Source organism: Ammospiza nelsoni, chromosome 13 (genome assembly GCF_027579445.1).
Source record: "Ammospiza nelsoni isolate bAmmNel1 chromosome 13, bAmmNel1.pri, whole genome shotgun sequence".
NCBI lineage: Eukaryota > Metazoa > Chordata > Aves > Passeriformes > Passerellidae > Ammospiza > Ammospiza nelsoni.
In genome coordinates this window covers 2,549,650-2,569,863 of record NC_080645.1, presented here as the reverse complement: position 1 = coordinate 2,569,863, position 20,214 = coordinate 2,549,650, and the positions used below count along the sequence as shown (strand labels likewise).

At 47.5% G+C, this 20,214-nt stretch overlaps 2 protein-coding genes across 2 annotated transcripts in view; both read right to left on the bottom strand.

The window, feature by feature from the left end:
• Positions 1 to 318: 318 nt before the first annotated feature.
• LOC132079141 (monocarboxylate transporter 1-like) lies at positions 319 to 7,288 on the bottom strand. Its single transcript, XM_059481605.1, has 4 exons — positions 7,036 to 7,288; positions 3,517 to 3,660; positions 2,193 to 3,053; positions 319 to 1,789 (listed from the first exon to the last, which is right to left on the bottom strand). Exons 1-4 carry the CDS (start codon positions 7,247 to 7,249, stop codon positions 1,536 to 1,538), a joined length of 1,473 nt encoding a protein of 490 aa, XP_059337588.1. The 5' UTR covers positions 7,250 to 7,288; the 3' UTR covers positions 319 to 1,535.
• Positions 7,289 to 10,970: 3,682 nt separating this feature from the next.
• BEAN1 (brain expressed associated with NEDD4 1) overlaps positions 10,971 to 20,214 on the bottom strand; it is a 52,141-nt gene continuing 42,897 nt past the window's right edge. The window contains exon 5 of the mRNA XM_059481670.1: positions 10,971 to 11,664. Coding sequence (XP_059337653.1) covers positions 11,406 to 11,664 — 259 coding nt within the window. The 3' untranslated portion in view covers positions 10,971 to 11,405. The remainder of the gene's footprint in view (positions 11,665 to 20,214) is intronic.

Here is a 20,214-nt window from a genome sequence, read left to right as displayed (position 1 = left end):
TTCAGACCTTTAAGTGCACGTCCCTCCCCCTCACAATCAAGGCAGTTCTTGAGGCTTTTTATAGGTTTCTAAAACTAGAGTGCATGAGGACACTATGCTGTTGCCATCCTACTGCTGAGCAAAGCCTCCTCTTCCAGCTGGAAGGGGGCATCTCACCCTCTCAGTATGTGTCCAGCTTCCACAGGGTGCTCGAGCAGCAAGTGTAGAGTCAGGCCCTACCACAGCCCCCCTCACCCTATCCTCAAAATTGACCCTAAATCTATGCGATCTGGCGCACAGAAATCTCACTTCTAAGAAAGAAGTTCAACATCTGATAGGTAAATTGTAAAAAAACAAGTTTATTTGAAAAAACTCAAGCCTCTTAACATGAATTCTGATCAACATTACTAGAACTTGAGAGCCATTTACCTGCTCCATGTACGTTGAGATATTTTCCAACACTAAAAAATAAAAAATAAATATGTACAAATTCTTTCCTCCCTCTTAGGTGTCCTAGATGTGAGAGGTTCAGCATCCACTGCCTTAAGATCTCAGTTGAACAGAAGCAAGTAAAAGAGGTTTCTCTAACAGATAAAAGAGCAAAAGCAGAAAAAGTCTCAGGGATGTACCATCTCCACTCACCTCACCGCTCTGCCCAAGGCCAGGCACCCAAAACACCTGGCTGGATGGGATGCTCTGGTGGAAGCCCAGCCCATGGGCGGGATGGGCCAGCACAGCCACCAGCAGCGTGAATGCCAGCAGCACAACCTGAGCCCTTTTCACATCACCTAGCACTGGGCTGAGAAGAGGCACTCTTGAGGCAGAGTGGGGAGGCAGGGGGGACTCCAACAGTCCCCAAGGAAGGCTTGGGCAAGCCCTGGAGTGGGTGACACTGCCCAACAAGAACTCCAGCCATCTTTCTTCAACCTAAATATCCCATGAGAGAACACCTACAAAAACAGCGATTTTAAAGAACTACAATAGCTAAAGTGTTTTCAAAACAAATGCCTAAAGACCACCTAAAGAGCCGGGAGGCACTGGGCATGAGGGTTAAGGAGCACCTTGCCCCATGCCTGCATCTCCCCTGCAGAGGACCTGCAGTAAGAAGTGTATGAAGCAGTATTCATCCAAGGCCGGCCCTGAAGCACATTGTGCTTCAACAAATCCAGTATCCTGCTTTTTAAGGCTTTTTAACAAAAAAACTCCCCAAAACACACACATATCCCCCCGTCCCCCAACCCAAGCTAAAGCACAGTTTAGAGTTAAGGCTCGTTCAGATTCAGCTAGATATGGAGACTGTAAGGCACATATTAGTACATTCATGTTACTGTTAAACAGCCAGACTATAAAAGCCCCCTGCCCCTGGACACACGAGGATACTGCATGTGTAGTCCTGTTACCTTTAACACAGATGGAAAGACAATTCAGAGCCTGTTTAAAAATGAACACCCGGTTTAAACACTTCTTACAGCCCCCCAGCACCAGCGGAGCTCTGCCCTGGCTGCCACACCAGGGCAGCAGCACTTCCCCCACACTCTGGGGTTAAGACTGGTCCATCACATGCGGCTCTCCTGCTCTTTGACATTCTTCTGAGGTGAGGAGGCTGCATCAGTTTTTTCCTCTTTCTTCTTCCCAGCCTCATCCATGTTGGTCTCGTCCTCCATCCTTTCCTTCTTCGCTTTCTCCTCCTTGGCCACCAGGCGATAGTTGATGCCCATCCCGATGAAGAGGTAGGTCCCGGCGATGATCAGGACAACCCCACAGGCCCAGTATGTGTACTTGTAGTCACCATACATGTCATTGAGTTTCCCTAAAAGACAAGAGTATACAGTTCAGCAAGAAGCCCCCAAAGCAGCTCCAGGTCATGGAGATATTCCCAAGAGCAGCCCAAGCCCATCACTCTCACATTCAGACAAGGACCTGTCCCACATTCCTTTACTCCCTGCTCCCCTACCCTCTGCCACGGGTTCAGATCCCACTTCCTTGGCCATTCCTCAGTGGTCTACAGACTACTGCCCCAGTGCCATGGGCTGCCCATGGCTCAAGGGAACCCACCACCACTAAGCAAGTCCAGGCAGGACAGCCAGAGTCAAAGAACCATAGAATCATTAAGGTTGGGAAAGACCTTTAAGATCAAAGTTCAATCACCAACCCAGCACCACCCCACTAAAACCATGCCCTCAAGTGAGTTCTCCAGGCACAGCACATCCTACCTAGCACAGGGGGTCCCAGAAGAACAGGGCAGCACTCCACGATGGTCACCAGGCCAACAGCACTAGAGAACCGCTGAGCTCCCACCAGGTCCATCAGGGTCTCAAAGAGAACCGAGCTCAGCCAGCCAAAGGCGTAGCCAAAGAAGCCAGCATAAATGCAGAAGCCAGTATAGTTGGGGGACATGGGGAGCAAGATGTGGCAAACACCATTGTAAATAATAGCAATGGCAAAGAAATATTGGATGCGGGGTCTGACCCACTTGGTGTTTGCCACCAGTCCCATGGAAGGTCTGGCAAACATGTCCACAAAGGCCAGTATGGAGAGCAGGAAGGCTGCCGAGTCACTAGGAATCTTCTTGCTCTTTGCATAATTGCTGAGGAAGACCAAGGGAGCAAACACCCCGAAGAACATTATTACATTGCCTGACAGATAGAGCAGGAAGCCCCTGTGTTTGAATAGAGTCAGGTCCAAGAATTTGTTGATTGTCTGGAAGACTGAGCCCTTCTCTTGCTTGGCCTTTCCATCAGTGGGGTCCGTGCTGGTGTCACCATCATCCTTTTTCCCCGCTTTCCCAGCCTCCTGCTGTGCTTCCTTATTGGTCTCTTTCTTCTGAACTGGCTTGGGACCTATGGGCCGCATCAGGGATCCAGCCACGCAGCAGTTCAGCAGGAGGCTACCCAGGATGAGGAAGCTGCCACGCCAGCCAAATATGCCAAAGAAGAACTGGTTGAGGGGTGCCAGGGTAGAGAGGAAGACAGGGCTGCCTGCCATTGCCAGCCCATTGGCCAGTGGACGCCTCTTAAAGAAGTACTTGCCAATCATGGTTAAGGCAGGGTTCAGGTTGAAGGCAAGTCCAAGACCTGCAGGAGAGAGATAAGGGGCTCAAGTCTGGGATGCCTCCAGCAGCACTGGCAGAAGGGCTAGTAGGACAAGTGGGGTTTTACTTCTGGGGAGTTCACAGCTCCATTTCCAACTTAGAATCATGGAATCATTCAGGTTAGAAAAGTCCTCTAAGAAAATGGAGTCCAACCATCCCCCCAGCACTGCCAGGTCCCCATTAACCCATGCCCCAAGTGTGACATCCACATGCTTTTTGAACACTTCCAGGGATGGTGATTCCACCAGTGCCCCAGACAGTCCATTCCAACAACTGACTCACCCACTTCCCAGCTGCCATAAGCAGGAGTCAGCCCCTGCTGCCAGCTAAAGAGGCACCCAGGCAGTGACAAGAACCAGAACTCATGCAAATTCAGACATCAACTAATAATTACTGGGTTGAAGTTGCTCCTTTCACTGCCCCACAAGGGCAGAGCTGTCACTTACCCCCTATGACCCCAATACAGAAGTAGAGCCCCTCCACCGTGTTGCAGAAGGAGGCTGCGATCAGCCCACAGCCGGAAAGGCAGCCGCCTACCAATATGATGGGCCGGCTGCCGTACTTGTTCACCAGGATGCTGCTGATGGGACCTGGGCAAACAAAGGAGATGCACCAGAGAGGAGTTATCTTTGCATGAGAGACCAAACACACACACAAGCACACTGCATCTTTACTGCCAGATGATTCCAGCTTTCACACAGCATTGTTTCTCCCAGGGAGGGAACTGGGGTAAGGGGAAAGGACAGAAGGTTCAGAGGCAGCTGGAGACAAGAGAATCACAAAATGGTTTGGGTTGGAAGGGACCTTAAAGATCATCTTGTTCCAGTTCCTTGCCATGGGCAGGGACATTTCCTACTAGAACAGGTTGCTGCAATCTAACCCAGTCTTGGCCATTTCCAGGGATGGAGAAGACACAGCTTTTCTAGGCTTCTCTGTGCCTGGGCCTCATCATCCTCATGGAAGAATTTCTTCCTAAATATCTAATCTAAACCAACCATAAGAGAGAGAAAATTGTTGAAGCCCAGAAAGCTTTGACTTCTCTGAGCAAGTTGCCTTCTGTGGGCTGAAAGAGGAGCTGCCCAGCCACCACCTGCCCCCAGAGACAGGGCTTTGGGACAGGCCGAAGCCACCTGCCTCATGCTGCACTGGGGGCTCTGCCCTACTTGCAGCCACCCACTCGCCATGAGCTGGGGTCTCAGCCACAAAGCAACTGCACATCTCCTGACAGAGGTTTCTGATCAAGACCAGATGAAGCTGTGAGGAAACACCTTCTCTGGGAGCAAGTGGAGCTCCTCAGGGCTTGGGGAGAAGCAGCAGTGCCCCAGGAGAAGGGGTGCTTCTGTTTTCACTGCTATCCCTAATGCAGACAGGGGCCAATTGCCCTTTTAAGTGCTTCAGTATCAGGCGCTTTAATCCAAAGCAAACAGTGATTAGAGACTGCCAAGCATGCTCTACAGACACTAAAATGTATTTAAATACACTGAATGAACATCCATTGAATATTAACAGACCTTGCTCTGCCATTAACAGACAGAGAGGTTGTCAACATGTTATTCATTGGTCCTTGGACGGTACTTGACCTTTTTGCCCAGTTTAAACAAAGTCTGGAGCAGGTTACAGAAGCCTTGGTGCTGCAGAGTCTGCTCCCAGCCTCGCAGCATTCTGCTCTCTGCTACCAGAAGCTCCAGTGCAATGCCACCAGGGATGGGCCATGGCTCTGGGTCCTGAGAGGGGGCAGCAGCAGCACCTGAGAGCTGCCACATCACAAGGTGCACAGAGCACTCAGCACTTTGCAAAACCTGAACCTTGAACTCAGCAAATGTGATGGCCCTGAAGAGTCTAAATGCAGCCACAGCCTTTCTTCCGGGAAGTCCCCCTGAAAATAGCAGGCTCCACAGGGCAATCAGCAGGAAGCCACGCAGCTGGGCAGTGCCAGGTACTCTAGGGGCAATTCTCCTCATCCCCCCCCTCCCTTTTCTAAAGGAAAACAATACCCATACCTGTTTTCTAGATTCACTGGAAGTGTTTTTGACTAAATGTTACCTGATCTAACTTGATTGCTCAAGCTGCCAAAAACACATAAATAATGGAATCTAATCCCAACATGGCGCTGACAAAGGAGCATTTGACACCATGACATCCATGCATCCTGATGGTGACTGCACAGGGCAGCTGGAGGGAAATGTGCTGCTTCCTCACACCTAGCCCTAGCCAGGACAGAAGCTGCCCCAGCTCTGTGAGATTCTACTACTCCAGAGGATGAACTACTTTTTCAGCCTCCAAGCAGGCAGGTGTCCTAGGAGACAGGGAAAATGGGATGCACACTGGGACTGCTCCAGTGCAATTCAGACTCTGTAAAGGGTCTGGTTTCAGGCAGGAATGAATGGGGCAGCAGCAATTCCAGTGCTTCAGCAGCTGGGGGATGAATAAAAAGTTCTGAGATGGAAGCGATCCTCAAGAATCGAGTCCAGCTCCTGGCTCTTCAAAGGACAACCCCAACAATCCCACCTTCTGCCTGAGAGTATTGTCCAAAATGCTCCTTGAGCTCTGGCAGCCTTGGGGCTGTGGCCACTGTCCTGGGAAGCCTGTTCAGTACTTGAACACCTTCTGGGGGAAAAATGCACCCAGGTAGATCTGGGGTACTTTCAGCATCCCTTCCACCAGCATATGACCAAGCAGACCAAGACCAGCAGCTGCTGGAATTTAATGGCTACAGCTCAGTGAAAGCAGGAGGGACAGAATCATCATGGAGGGAGGGGGACATGGGGACAACCACTAGTCTAGTACTGGAGAAGGGAGCTCTTATCCCTGCTGCCAGGCAGCTCCAGACAGTGCCCCCAAAAGAACCAGCTCTGAGCTATTGGGAGAGGAGGAATGGCCCAGATTGGGTCTCATTAAGGCAGTTACAGGGTTTACAAGCTTGCTACAACATTGGAGCAGGGAAAGGTGCTGGTCGCTTCGCTAGCTGAGCGAGGACAAAGCAGAGCCTGCAGAGGAAAAGCCTCGTGCTGAGCTGGGAGCTGATGTCAGCTCCTTTGGATGCACAAATCCAACAAGGCTGCAGGCAACCTGCCAGCTGGGGACTGGCAGCAGGGACAAGCTCCCATTTGCCTCTGAAGTGGCCACAGCAGCAGGCTCACAGTGTTTCTTTCAGCCCAGCACAAGACTGTGTTTGCAGGCACATACAAGACCCCAGGCTCTGGAGACCAGGAACACTGCATGCTGTTTGCCCATAAAAACATGCATGAAGGACTCAGCTAGAGAGTTAAAAGTCTTCAAAAGGCAGCTTCTGAAGGACAGGGGAGGGAGTGGAGCTGTTTTAGTTTATGTGGGTTTGCCTTATTCTGCTCATGTCTCTGCACTTCCAGTGCACACTACCATTCTCAAACAGCACAAGCTGCCTACAGCACTGCTTGGCACCAGCAAGCAGTAACATGTGGCACGAGGCTTCAGTGCACTCCAAGCACAACTGTGCTGACAAGAAACTGAGGACAGATGCCTACATACGCCCACTATTCCCTGAATTGAAAAAAAAAAAAATAAAAATCAATGTCTTATCTGAAAGTGCCCCTAAGAGCAGAGTTGCCACATTGCCACATGTGGCAGAGCAGCTCCCTGGCCTTCAGGAGGATGCTGGGAGTAGACACAGCATCTGCAACTCACTGTAACAAGGACAAGGGCAGAATTACACAAGTCATAATTCTCTGGAAAGATTTTAAAGCTTTGCAGAGGACACATTAACCCGGTTTTTGCATTCTGGGCATTAAATGGAACTTTCTGAGCAGCCTCCTTTAAGAAAACTCATTAAGGGAGGTTTTGCTCTCAGATAAGGAGAGAATTCAAAGTGTTAGCAAAATTTTGGTTGTTGTCACCACAGCCAGGTGGGAATCACCAGTCCCAGCAGGAGAGTAGCATCTTGTGCTGTGATGCAGGAGCACAAGTACCACTGCCTCCACCCCACTTACCTCCTGCATACATAACAGCCAGCATGATGGAGGAGATCCAGGACACTTTGCTGCTGGAGGCATTGAAGATGACCTCAATTTCTTTGAAGAACACTGTGATAGATTTGGGGAAGGCATAGGAAAAACCAATGGAAATGAAGGCTCCGACGACCACAGCCCATCCCCATCCTCCTTCAGGAGGAGTGTATCCTGCAGGGCCTCCGATGGGGGGCATCTTGAATCAAGTCGGCGATGACTCAGTTGGGGATCAAAGATCTGCAAAGGACAAAGCATTTCCTCAGCTGAAAGCACAATCCCTGCTCCTGGCACACAGCTGCACGGCTCAAGCTCTGTTTGCAAGGCTGGCATAGCACCGGTGTCCCCACCACCATGGGGAAAGTTGATCCGTGAGGTGAGAGCAGCCCAGGATCACCAGCGCAGTGGGCCACTCCAAAGCGCACGCTCAGATTGCAGCTGGCCTTTAAGAGCCCAGTCAGCAGTCAGCACACATTTTCAAGTGACAAATTTAAGACGTGACACCCTGACCCAAGCTGGAAAGGACAGGCAGTGTCTGTGACAGCAGCCAGGACTTATCTGCACAGGCAGAGCTCCCAAAGCATCTGGGTTGCTGGAGTGCAACCCCAGCACTGCAAAATCCCAGGAAGCCCCAGGCCACCTAGAGCTGGAGCTGCACACCGAGGATATTAAATGCAGAAGTACTGAGGGGAAGTAAGTCCCCATGCACGAGCTGAACAGGACACCCCTTTTTCTGCTGAAAAAGGGCAGTTGGGTGTCACAGCACACCCACCATCCCCAAAGGTCAGTGGCTATGGCTAAACTTAGCCTGAGTGCTGACCAAGGAAGGCTCCCATATGCCACCAGAGAAGGCAGAGGTGGATCCACACAGAGAAGTCCCAGCAGAGCCTGGTTCCCCTGCAGGGCACTTCTGGACCCAACTGCATCCAAACTCTCCTCCTTGATCAAAAAGGCTAAGGCAGGTTTCACAAAGCACCCAAGTATAAAAACAATTCACTTAAAAATTTCAAAACTAGAAGTGACTAGAAAACAAAAGGCAGATGGAAGCCAATCCCATTCTGCAATCCCATTCTGCACAGAGCCCCCTGTGCTTCCCTCTCTGCCGACTGCTCTGCCAGTAAACCTGACTGAGGCACTTCTGTGCATCTCTGCCCCTCTGAGCTGGGGCAGAGGGTTGTTTCTCTCATTGCAGGGTGCTGTGCATGCCATCGCTGTTGAAATGAAAACTTTATGGAGAGGAGCAGTTCTCTCTGTTAAAAACACAAATGTGAAATAGAGCCTTACCTTCTAGCAATGCGTGCCAGCAGTTCTGCAGTGCAAAATGGTGAATTGTTTGTTCTTTTGGGTATAGTATTGAGAATATGAGAATATTGAAAATCTTGCTGAACTGCAAAAGAATTGTCTCATTTTAGCAACATACATATTTACTGTCATCTACTTAGCAAAAAATGCATGCTTACCTTATATCTCATCATGTGCATATGACTCAGTAATGGTATAATTTATATAGCAGTAAGAACCATATAATTACTTCCCATCTAAGTATTAATTGTAATTGTGTCAATCTTTGGAGTGTAGAAATGATGATTACAGTTGAAAATTATTTAGTATTTACAGAAAATCCAAGTGCAATTTTAATAATTTGGATGCTGCTTCCTTTTAAACATCATTATGTATTTACTGTACTGAGCTTTACATATCCTTTAGTGGGGACAGAAAATGAAGTCCATTTTCTCTGTGTAAAAAACTTTTTTTTTTTTTGTATGTTAGTGAAAATGCCTCTAAGAAATTTCCTGGAGATGAGCCTGTGATAACTCTGCTCCCCTGCCACAGCTCCTTGGCTCCTGTCCCTGGTCCCAGATGGAGCCCCAAGGGCTGGCTGGAGCTCCATCCCTGCTGTTGATGTGCTGGCAGCCAGTTCTGCTTCCTGCCAGCACCCAGACTCACCCTGGGGTTTGCCATTAGACACAGAACTTAAAAATTACTTTAAAATGTAGAGTGCGTTCCCTGCAGTAACACATTTCAAAACAACACAGCAAAGAAGTTTTCCAGGGGAAAGTCCCAAGGAAAGCACAGGGTTGAGCTCTCCTTGCTCTCATGTGGGTTGTGTGTTCTAGGCCAGACACACAGAAGCTTTCAGACACGGAATGGGACTATTTTAGAAGAGGAATGGGACTATTTCAGATGAGGAATGGGACTTTCCAGGCAGAAGTGAACAACAAGATCCCAACTCTGTTTCATTTCAGAAACCTGTCCTTGGCCGCCTGCTGTTGGATGTCGGGACTGGCTCCTAGTGTGAATCTTGCAGCATTTTTTTTGCTTTCCACACAAAGGAATGGGGGAGGCAGATGCTCCTGTCCCACCCATGGATCGTGCCCAGCTCAGGATGAGCAGACCGAGGCTGGGGGATGCGCTGTCCCTCAAGCCCAGCCCCAGCCCCGGGAGCTGGGCCCAGCGGGCGCCTGGGGCTCGGCCAGCGGCTCCGGGAGGGGAAAAGCGGCAAGGGGTGCCCATGAGGGGCTGGGTACCTACTGCCCTGCCCGCCCCAGAGCCAGTGCCCGTTCTGGGAGGCCCTCGGTGCCACACTCGGTCCCCTCTGGCGGGGCTGGTGCAGGGGAGGTTCCGGCGAGTGCAGCCCCGGCCGGCCCTGGGGACGAGGTCTTGCTGTGCCCCGGCCCTGCCGTGCCTGAGCTGAGCTCCCACTGCCCTGGCCCCGCTGTGCCCTGGCCCCGCTGTGCCCCGGCCCCGCCGTGCCTGAGCTGAGCTCCCACTGCCCCGGCCCCGCTGTGACCCGGCCCCGCTGTGACCCGGCCCTGCCGTGCCTGAGCTGAGCTCCCACTGCCCTGGCCCCGCTGTGCCCCGGCCCCGCTGTGACCCGGCCCTGCCGTGCCTGAGCTGAGCTCCAACTGTCCCGGCCCTGCCGTGCCTGAGCTGAGCTGAGCTCCAACTGCCCCGGCCCTCCCGTGCCTGAGCTGAGCTCCAACTGCCCCGGCTCCGCTGTGGCCCGGCCCCGCTCTGGCGCGTCGCCGCTGTGCCCCGGCGCCGCGGTGCCTGAGCTGAGCTCCCACTGCCCCGGCCCCGCTGTGGCCCAGCCCTGCCGTGCCTGAGCTGAGCTCCCACTGCCCCGGCCCTGCCGTGCCTGAGCTGAGCTCCCACTGCCCCGGCCCTGCTGTGCCTGAGCTGAGCTCCCACTGGCCTGGCACACCGCCGGGGACCCACGCACTGCCAGCCCAGTGTCTGGCCTCACTCGTTGGGTTCCTTTTCCTGGTCCCTTCTCTAAAGCTGGGAACGCTCCGAGGCCCCTGAGGCTCTGTTACTGAGCCCAGCCCGGTGTCTCTGTTTGCACGGCGCTCACAGCGCTCCCAGAGCTCACCCGGGAACACTCACAGAGTGCTCCTCACGGGAAAAGAGCCGGGATTGTGTCTGGGAGTGCAGCCGTGTGCGGAGCCGGCCTGCAGCACCCTCTGGGGTCGCTGTGCCTGCCCCTGGCTGCAGCGAGGCCGGCGAGGACGCGCAGCTCCCGCCTGCCCAGCCGTGCTGTACCTGGGGACCCAGCGCCACTCTCCTCCACCCGTGGTGCGTGGTGGCTTTTGAGGAAAACTTGCAACAGGTTTGCAATGGCCGGGAAAGCCTGGTACCAAAGGAATAATGTGAATATTATTTTTTTTTCCTTTTGTTTCTAGTGGTACTGATAAAAATCTTTTTTTTAGCCAGTGCTTTGCCTACTGAAACACACAGACAAAGAGTTATTTAAAAATGCTTTGTTGTCAATACACCGAATGAGCTGTACTAGTGACACCTGCAATGACAACAAAAGGCTCTTCTTTTTCCATCTGTTCTAAAACATGCAAAGTATCATAAAATCAACAAGTAGGCTTGACTGGATAACATTTATCTTCATTATGAGTGGCTAATTTCAATGGGTTCTGCAATGCTTCAGAATGGTCAGATGCACTGCTTGTCTCGGCTGCTCTTTTATGCTGTGTGATGCCATGGAACACTTTGAAGCACAAACAGGGAAATTTACGTAAACTTGCAAAATTCACTGTAAAAAAAAAATCCCATTGGGATTCACAGAGGTGCCATTATATCCCTGTTTAAAGATATAAAATCGGTAAAACTTCCAGAGGCTTTATTTTTCTGTTGGTCTGAGTTCTTCGGAAGAAGCGCAGGAAAGCGGCGCTGTCACTGCGGTGCTGGGGCCCGAGGGGCAGCGGGGTGTTTGGTGTCAGCGGAGGGTGTTCGGTGTCAGCGGAGGGTGTTCGGTGTCCCCTCGGACACACGCTGTGCCCACACGCCGTGCCCACACGCTGTGCCCACACGCCGTGCCCACACGCCGTGCCCACACGCTGTGCTCACACGCCGTGCCCACACGCTGTGCCCACACGCTGTGCCCACACGCCGCTGTCCCGCTCCCCGCACCGGGAGATGACGGCCAGGGCCGGGCCGGGCTCCCGCAGCCTCCCTGCGGCACGGGCTGCCCCCTCCTCCTGCCTGCTACAGATGTTTCCAGGTGTTTCAATTCTTTGGCAAGGGTCCGTCAGGGAATATGGGGGGGGATCATCTGTGGGAATATATATCTGTGTTGCTCCTGGCCCCACACATTCGTCGTAGCTGGAAGAAAAAAAGAAATATTAATGAAATTCCTGGAAAAAAAAAAAAAGCCACAGTACATTACTTCAGCATAACACAGTAATGAGAGAAATGAGAAGAAAACGAGTGTCTGGTGTTTTGTTCCTCACATCCTTGCTGACCCTGCCATGTCAGACACTCAAGAGTATAGCACTTAAAACCACCCAGAGGTGCAGTCACCAGAAGTGCAGGGCAGCCAGGGCTCACTCCCGCTCTCACCTGCCTGTGAGAGCCAGGCTAGAAAAGCCCGGGGGCAGAGGAGGTGCTGCTGCTGTTTCAGCTGTGAAATGAGGCACGGAGGTGATGCAGTCTGCAGCAGACATCGCTGTGCTGCCCTGGCTGCAGTCCCTGGAGCTCAGCCCGCAGCCCTGGGAGGGAGCTGAGCGCTGCCAGGGCGGAGCTGCATCACTGCACACGCTGGGGCTGCTCACTCTGGGCTGGCACAGTGCCCCTTGCGCCCCTCCCAAAGAGCAGGGACAGGCCAGGTGCTTGGGGGGTTCCATGGGGTGCACCAGGCTCTGTGGTTCTGTCTGTTCCCTCCTCACTCTGCTCTGTGCTCCCTGGTACAGGCAAGAGCCCTGAAGAGTCACAACAGCATGATCTTAAATGTTAGACCTGCTTTGTGGCTGCTGTTTACCCATTCCAGCATCATTTTAACTCCAGTCCTGAAGAAGGAAATATCTCCTATCAAATACCCTTTCTCTACTGAGTTAACCTGAAAAACATTTCTGCTGGAGCCAGACAAATTAAGAACCTATTTCCTCAGCCACACTAACTGCAGGGCAATTAAGATCTGGGATATTTCCTGAAAATTGGGATATTGAGCATGTGTCTTCTCAGCAGACTGCAGCACACACTGTGCCCCTGTGTTACTGCCAGGCTCCCAAACCCCAGGCTGGGTGATGGAAATGGTTCTTGGGGAAGGGAGAGGTTAGAAAGTGAAATCAGAGTGCTACATAACTAGACTCAAATATCCATGGGGGTTTTTATTTTTACCTCCATTTCATCTTACTTTTATATTCATCAGGACAATGGCTTTAAATTCAGACTAGAAAATTTCAATTTCCCCATCAGAAAATAATATTTAAGAACCCAAGCCTGTTCTGAAAACCCTGTGTAGGGCTGCTAGATATTTTAGAAAAGTCCAAGCATGTTAGGAAGTAGAATTGGGGGTTTTTTTACAGCATGTAGAAAAGGTGCCACTCCAGCCTCTACTGAACACATTGAAGCTTTCAAACATACTTGGTAGTATTTGAAAAGTTCTTAGACCTCCATCAGAGATTGAGGACCTGATGTCTTCCACTCTCCTTGAGCTCCATAGGTAAAGAAACAGCCACTTCTTGCAGATTCCTATGAGCTGCATCTTTACTTCATTTATATTTTGCTGACCCAAAGCCTGGTGAATTTATTTAAAATCTCTCCTCAGGTTTTGACTGATTTAATCAGGTTTTGATTTAATCAGGCTAACAGAGAGCACTTACTGGGCCTGTCAGCACAGCGGGAAAGTTTCCATTCAGAAAAACCCACAGCAAAGGAGTTTCAAGGGGGAAAATTTGGAATCCTTCTGCCAAGGAATGAAAAGGGAAGAAGCTTCTCTGTCTCCTGCTTCTGGGAAATCTGCCACTGACCTAAAGGAGAAATGGGCACAGTGGGAACTGTTTCTTGCTGCTGTTACCTGATCATCTGCAGATGATTCCTCTGCCTTGGGTTTAATTTAATGCATTTGCTGGAGCACAGCTCAGCTTTGTAGAACTGAACTCATGGCTGGGATAAACAGGGAAAGGATCCCTTAGGAAGGAGACCTTGAAGGGTCAAGTAAATCGTGGGAGTTATGGTATTAAGGAGTGGCATTTTAATGTTTAGTTCCAAATATCAATGTATTTGTGTTGGGGCATTTTGTCCTTCATACATATAATGCATAAAAAGAATTATCTTTTTTTCTCCAAAAGCAAGTAATGTTCTTTCCCCTAATTTTTGGCAATTAAGATCACATTTTAAAAAGAGAGTAAGGTAGTAAAAAACACATGCCAGACTTTCAATTAAGAAGCTTTTTGGCAGCTTCACAGCTGTGCCTGCAGATTGCTGTGGTCATGGAGAGAATTACAAATAATTCAAATAGTTGCAGGTTTTGGTTTTTTTAAATAACTTTTTGTATTTCATTATCAATTTATCATCTTGATGTTCATTTCCTGTGTTCTTTTCTGTGCATGGGATCTTTGCTTGTAGAGCTGGCACTGCAAACTGCTCCTGCTCTGCTGCTACAGATAAGGTTCTAGCACTGTCAGGTGAGGGCAAAATGGACGTGAATTAAGGTCATAAAAGAGACCTCAACTTTGTATATTTTTTCTTTGTTTCCAAGTGTTTTGTGGGTTTTTAAAAATGTTTTTTTTTTGTTTGTTTGTTTGTTTGGGGGTTTTTGTTTTTCTTCGTTTGTTTGTTTTGTAGTGTGATTTTCCCCCCTCTGTTTAACAGCTTCAGTACTTTGGTTGTGCTTTCTGACTGCTGTTATAGAGGCATTCCTGTAGGATGAATAATGCATTATCAACTCTACAAGCATGAATTCTATTCTACAGTCTCTCTTTCAAGGAGACTTTAATATGTAAACTTATATGACTTTACAAGATCTTTTTTATTAGAGAATTTAAGCAAGTATTATAAGAAATACTACTGAGTTGGACAGGCATCCAGGCATGGTGGTGTTGGAAAACCACTCCTCAAAAGATTTGAAGGATTACTTAGAAAAAATTTCAATAGCAATAATTTCTTTCAGGTGATTAGCAAGTATTGATGTGAGTGATGTTGGACTAAAACCTTACTGTCATCATTTTAAAATAAAGCCAGACCTTGATCCCCAATCTGGAGCTAAACAGGCAAAAAGATTTGGGGGTGGTGGTGGTGGGGAGGTTGGGAGGTTTGTCTTGGTTTGGATTTTTATTTGGTATTTAATGTGTGAGTTTTTTCTGGGCCAGATTTCTCCTGGTTTGGCTGCCTCAGTCAGAAGCTCCCAGTTTAGCTGGGGGGCACCAGCAACACCAGGGAAATGGAAATGGGAGAGACAGAGACTGCAGCTCACAAATCATCAAATTGCAGCCTCAGGAACCACAAAGGGGTGTGAAATATGTGTGTGTACATGCATATGTGTGTGTACAGGTATATTTATATGTGTTTATATATTCATTTACGTATATATGTTTTGCAACTGAAAATGCAGGACCATGAAGTGGAAAAACAAAACTACTTGTTCATCTTTTAAAAACCCACCACAATAGTTATATTTTATCTGACAGTCACTTCTGGGAAGATACTGGACGTGTAAAAAGTAGCTCAGGCTTGAAGTTCACTACAGCAGTCACAGGAAAATCCTTTTAGACAGGAAAGCAAATGCTTTTGGAAAGTGTTGTGTTACCATAACATAAATAATGGAGCACAGGGACTCATTACACTGCATCTCGTGGATACCAGCCCTGAAAAAATCCTTGGCTGCAGTACTTGTAGTGAATCCACTTTAATCCACAGCTTTGCAAAACTTGTATTGTCTGGAGGTGCAGTACCAGCAGGAGTGATGAGCAGGAGGGGGTTCCTGCCCTTGAAATGTGCTGCTGTCTGCATGGGTTTGGCCTTGGTTTTGTTACAATTCCCGCTCTGCTGTGTTCAGACACTCTACTGAGTTTTTAAGGGATAATTTCCCTGGGAAAAGCAAGGGAGGCTGATGTCTGTGAGCATCCTACTGCAGGTAAATGGGATCTGCAGGGAGGGGAATGATGCTCAAAAATGGAAAAATGGCAGCAGCTCTCCAGGACGACCTTGCTGACTCAGAGTGTGGCAGGAGGGGCAAGAACTTTGGGAATTTGTTTGGTCTCATTGCAGTATTAGGATGGGTTTGTTGCCAGGGAAACCCCACAGAGCTGCTTAAACTGGCTGCCATTCATAAATTAGGAGCCCCTCTCTGGAGCAGGAAGGTTGTGCTGACAGAACTTTTTAAGATGCAAACAACAAGAAGTGAGGAAAGGCAGAGCTGGGAATGAAGAATTTGTTGTGCTGTAGATGTCTCATGGTTCCCTTTGTTCTTTTGTTGTATGTTCTAACTCTGCTAAAATTGCTCCTGTTGCCCTGTTTGCATTTTGTGTTCTTTTGAAAATGGCAAACAGAGCCCCTGGATCTGGAACAGAGCTGGGGCTGGGACGAAGCAGCACGAAGGATGTTTGCATGATCATGTTACCCAACAGAAAAGCTGAAATCAGAACAATTGTGCTGTAACTCTCTGCAAGAAGGTTCACATAAAAAAAAAAATGATGATGAGTTTGATGCTCATGTAGGCAGCTGAGCTGATGATGCTGAACTCTGCCTTCTGTGATGGCACAATTTGCTCCCAGCCAGGATGGCAGGAGAGCAGCCTGGAAATCTGCCCATGTGTTCTTTGAGGTGTGTTTTCCTAGAATACAAATTTTCTTTCCTATATTCTAGGAAAGAATACATATTCTCTCCTAAAATACATTATTTTCTTTAATTTATTAATAATTTATTATTACCATGGGGAAGTATATCAGTTCTGAAAGAACTGCTTCTCTAATGACATTGTCATGAGCTAGGATATTTTCCTAGGTTTATTTTTAATACTGACACTTTCCATTTGAGATTCTAATTTTATGCATATTTATTTACATATTTATTTTAATGTTTTTAAATAGTAAAAAAAATGTAACCCAAGGTGTTGTTCAAGTAAAGATCTAGGGCTTAATTAACTTTACTATTAAAAAGACGGGAAAGGTGGAATTTAGTTTTTTTCTGTCTTTTTTCTGTCCCTAGTTATTTCTGGAATTTCCAATTCCTCAGAGCTACAATAGGACTGTTTGTGTTAATGAGCACTAAATGGCTGCATCTCTGTTCTGCACTGTGTCAAAATAATCTTGAGGAAGTTATGACTTTGATGGATTAATATTCCAGAGGAAAAATGAAATTAAGTGTAAACTGTTTTCATGAAAACATATATCAGATAACATTTGGAGGCAATATAGTGCAGTTTCATCATAATTGTGCAGCTTTAAACAATTGAAATAAATGTTTTAAATAAAACAAGTCATTCTAAGATGAAGATTTCATATGATACAATTCAGCCTGACATTAATTTTATACACAGTAATAACTGCTTGGTCACCAGCAGTGTTTGGTCTCTGGATTTCTGTAACCATTGCACAGCAAAGGATGCTGGGCACTGATTGAGTAACAAGAATCAGTTAAATAAAAAATGTGTAGCTTCCCAAGCCATGGAGTTAATCCACAAACAGGATTCTGAACACCACCACCAATTCCTGAATGCCAGCAGAACCTGCTGATGTCTGGGGAAGTTTTCCATTTGACAAGTTTTAGGATCATATTCCAAGAAAGGGCTTTGCTCTAATTATTCCAGGAACGAATTCTGAGCAGGTGAAGGAAATACTGGCTGCAATATGCAACTGGGAAATCAGAGAAAAATACTCTTTGCTTTTAAAGTACACTCATCAAATATTTGGCAGCTTTAAGTTGTGGTTGTTCTGCGTGGCACTGCAGATTTCTGGTTAGAAACCCTTGGTGCTTCCCTTCCATCGGGTGTTGCTGCTTTCCCTGCTGCAGGGGGGGTTTATGCAGCAATAATTCACACCTGCAGAGTGGAACTGGGGCAGGTGTAAATGGAGCTTGGGCAGAAGGTGCCCACAGATATTTTTGATGACAGAAAGAAAAGGGAATTTTGTGCCCCAGCCTCTCAACACACAGGCTGAGGTGTGAGAGCATTTTTGACTACAAAGACAAGAAAAAACAGAAAAGTGTGAATAATTAAGAGGAATGGAAATTCCACAGGAAAGAATGCTCATAAATTGGCTGTAAACAAAGTTAAGCTTGAAATAAGAAGTTTGCCAAAATAATTAGGAATTTGCTTGTTTCTGTCCCTGATACTGCTGAGGAGTAGCACTGGGATGTGAAGGGAGGGGTTTTAGAGTGTTTGGAATTTGGAGTTAAAGGAACTGAGAGTTTTAGCTCATGTCATGATACCTGATGGAATTATAAACCTGTCACATTTCCAGTGGCATTTTTTTACCTTACTAACTGAAAATCTCAGTGGGGGTATTGAAGTAAGAGCTGAACTTAACCCCAAAAGTCCATCTCATGCTTTGCCAGCTGTCACTGTAATGTGGCAAAAGCTCCCCACCTGGTTTGCTCTCAGGACAACAGCCTTGGCAAAGGAATACAGCACATCATAGCAAGATTTTGTTTCAGTCCCCTGCAAGCCTAATTCTGCATTTCAAGAAAATCCAGGAGGATGGCTTGGCTAACTTGCATCCTCAGAAGTGGGGGATGGAAAAGAATGTCTTAAAAAAGAAAGTCCCTTAAGTAGGCTTTTAAAAATATATATTTAAAGGGAAATTAGTGTCTGACTTTAAGACAGGAGCATTTCCTTTTGCCATTTTAAAGTAATTCTTAAATTGATTTGCCCATTTAAACAGTGCAGGCTGAACATGGTTATTGAGAATACTGGGATTTATCAAGCCTAAATAAGAGAATTTTCTCTAGAACAGATCCTGTAGATTAGGCAGGGTGACCAGCTGAGGAACAGTGAGCCCACACGCAAACCCTCACCCAATGTGATTTAATAGGAATGCTGGGATGGAGGGGGCTGAGGGGTTTTTACTTCATGTGCCCTGTGGGGAACATTCAGTGTGGAGTTTGGAGAGGATTGGAACCATTCTGAAGGTGAATCCCTGCATCTCCTGAGCAGCCATTCCTCAGGGATGCTCTGTGTCAGATACTCATGAGGCTCAGATGCAAAAGGAATCCCCTGGCTTGCCTAAAGCTCTGTACATGCCATTAATATCCAGTCACTAAGGAGTGAAAAAGCACTTATGCACTGGGGTGAGATGCATTTTCCCTGGCCACAAGGTGAGAAGTTGATAAAATTCCTTTCCTGCTGTGAAATCTCCTCATTGCTTGGATTTACTGACTCTCTTAAAGAAAATGCAATAGTTTTTAATTTACTTGGACTCTAGTTGGTATTGTAATTCAATCCACTTCAAACATGTGTTACTGAACTTATTTTTAAGCAGCTTTCTAACTACATCTTTGTAAGAAGATAACTAGCAATGCTCACTAGAAGTGTGTGTTACACAGAACTCAGCACAAAGAACGTGAGCTCATGATTTCTGTCTATAAAGGTTTCATCCCCACAGTGCCAACAGTGTGGTTTTACTCCCACTGTTGAACAAAATGCAGATATTGGATTTACAGACTTCCCAGTGTTTCTTTCCAAGCCATATTGACCAAGATGATAGGTAAGGTGTGGCAGGGAGATTGTGCTTGTCTTCTGTCCTGGCTGGATGTGTTCAGTTTGCTCATTTGGAGGGATTTGAATTCTGTGGTTTAGAATTGTTGGGAGATCACTTGGATCATTTTCTCACACTGAGTTTCTTAGAAACAAAGGCTTTGCCATGTCTGGTGACACAGACTGAGAAACATTGACTTCCAGCCCTGCTGCCAGTACCTGTCCATATCAGAAATATTCTCTGAAATACAAACCCCTCATATTCTGAAACTGTTTGGTTCATACCCTCTGTATTTTGTTTTTCTATTTCCCGTCTACACCTCATGTAAAATCAATGTGACAGATGCTAGCACAGATCTGAGATTCATTAAAAAGCCATTAACTGTCCTAAAGGGATGTTTATAGATAGCAGCACTGTATATTTTGGGCTGTCAAAACAAATTGACCAAATGGCTTCTCTGTGACCACCCTGCAACTACAGCAGGCTAATGACAGAATTCCATGCCTGGCATCCCTCTAAATCTAATGCAAGAAAGGGGTTAGTGGAAGTGTCTGTGGAGATAATCAGATTGAGTCACAAATGAAACTTGTGATTCAGAGATCAGAGCAAATACTAATATCCCAAGGCATTTTTCATAGATTAATTTACCAATAACATTTTGTCTATAAATAGTACTTTATATAAACAGTTCTTGGACTTCCAGCTGGAGAGTTGGGCAGGCCTGAACAGGGAGATCTCCCTCAGCCTAGACACAGGGACTGACTCTGTGTTTCATCAGCCTTGCCTTTAAATCCCTTTTCTACTCATTTTGTGGTTTAAAGCTCAGCTATAAAATCTAAATAACCACCCCTTGGCCAGACAGAGTGTTGTGCTTTCTGCTGAAACCACTGCAGTGTGTGGTCTGGCAGGAGGGGTGAGGAGCTGCACTGGGGGCTGCAGTGCAGCAGCACCAGGTGGATAAAAGGAAATTATCCTGGCAGCTCCCACTGCTTTTCACTCACCGAACTCTCTCACTTCAAAGATTTTTAAGAGTTATTTACCAGTGCAGTTGCTTTCCTTGCTGCTCTTCATTTCTGTTCTGCTGATGCCACAGCTGCATCATTAGCTTTTGGCCATGCTAGTTTAGCTTTAAATTACATCTTGCCTTCCAGGAATTAGGAGGAGGAATTACATTCATTTAGGCAGTGCTGTGTTTCAGAAAAACTTCTCTTCAAAATATTATCATGTGCAATGAGATTGA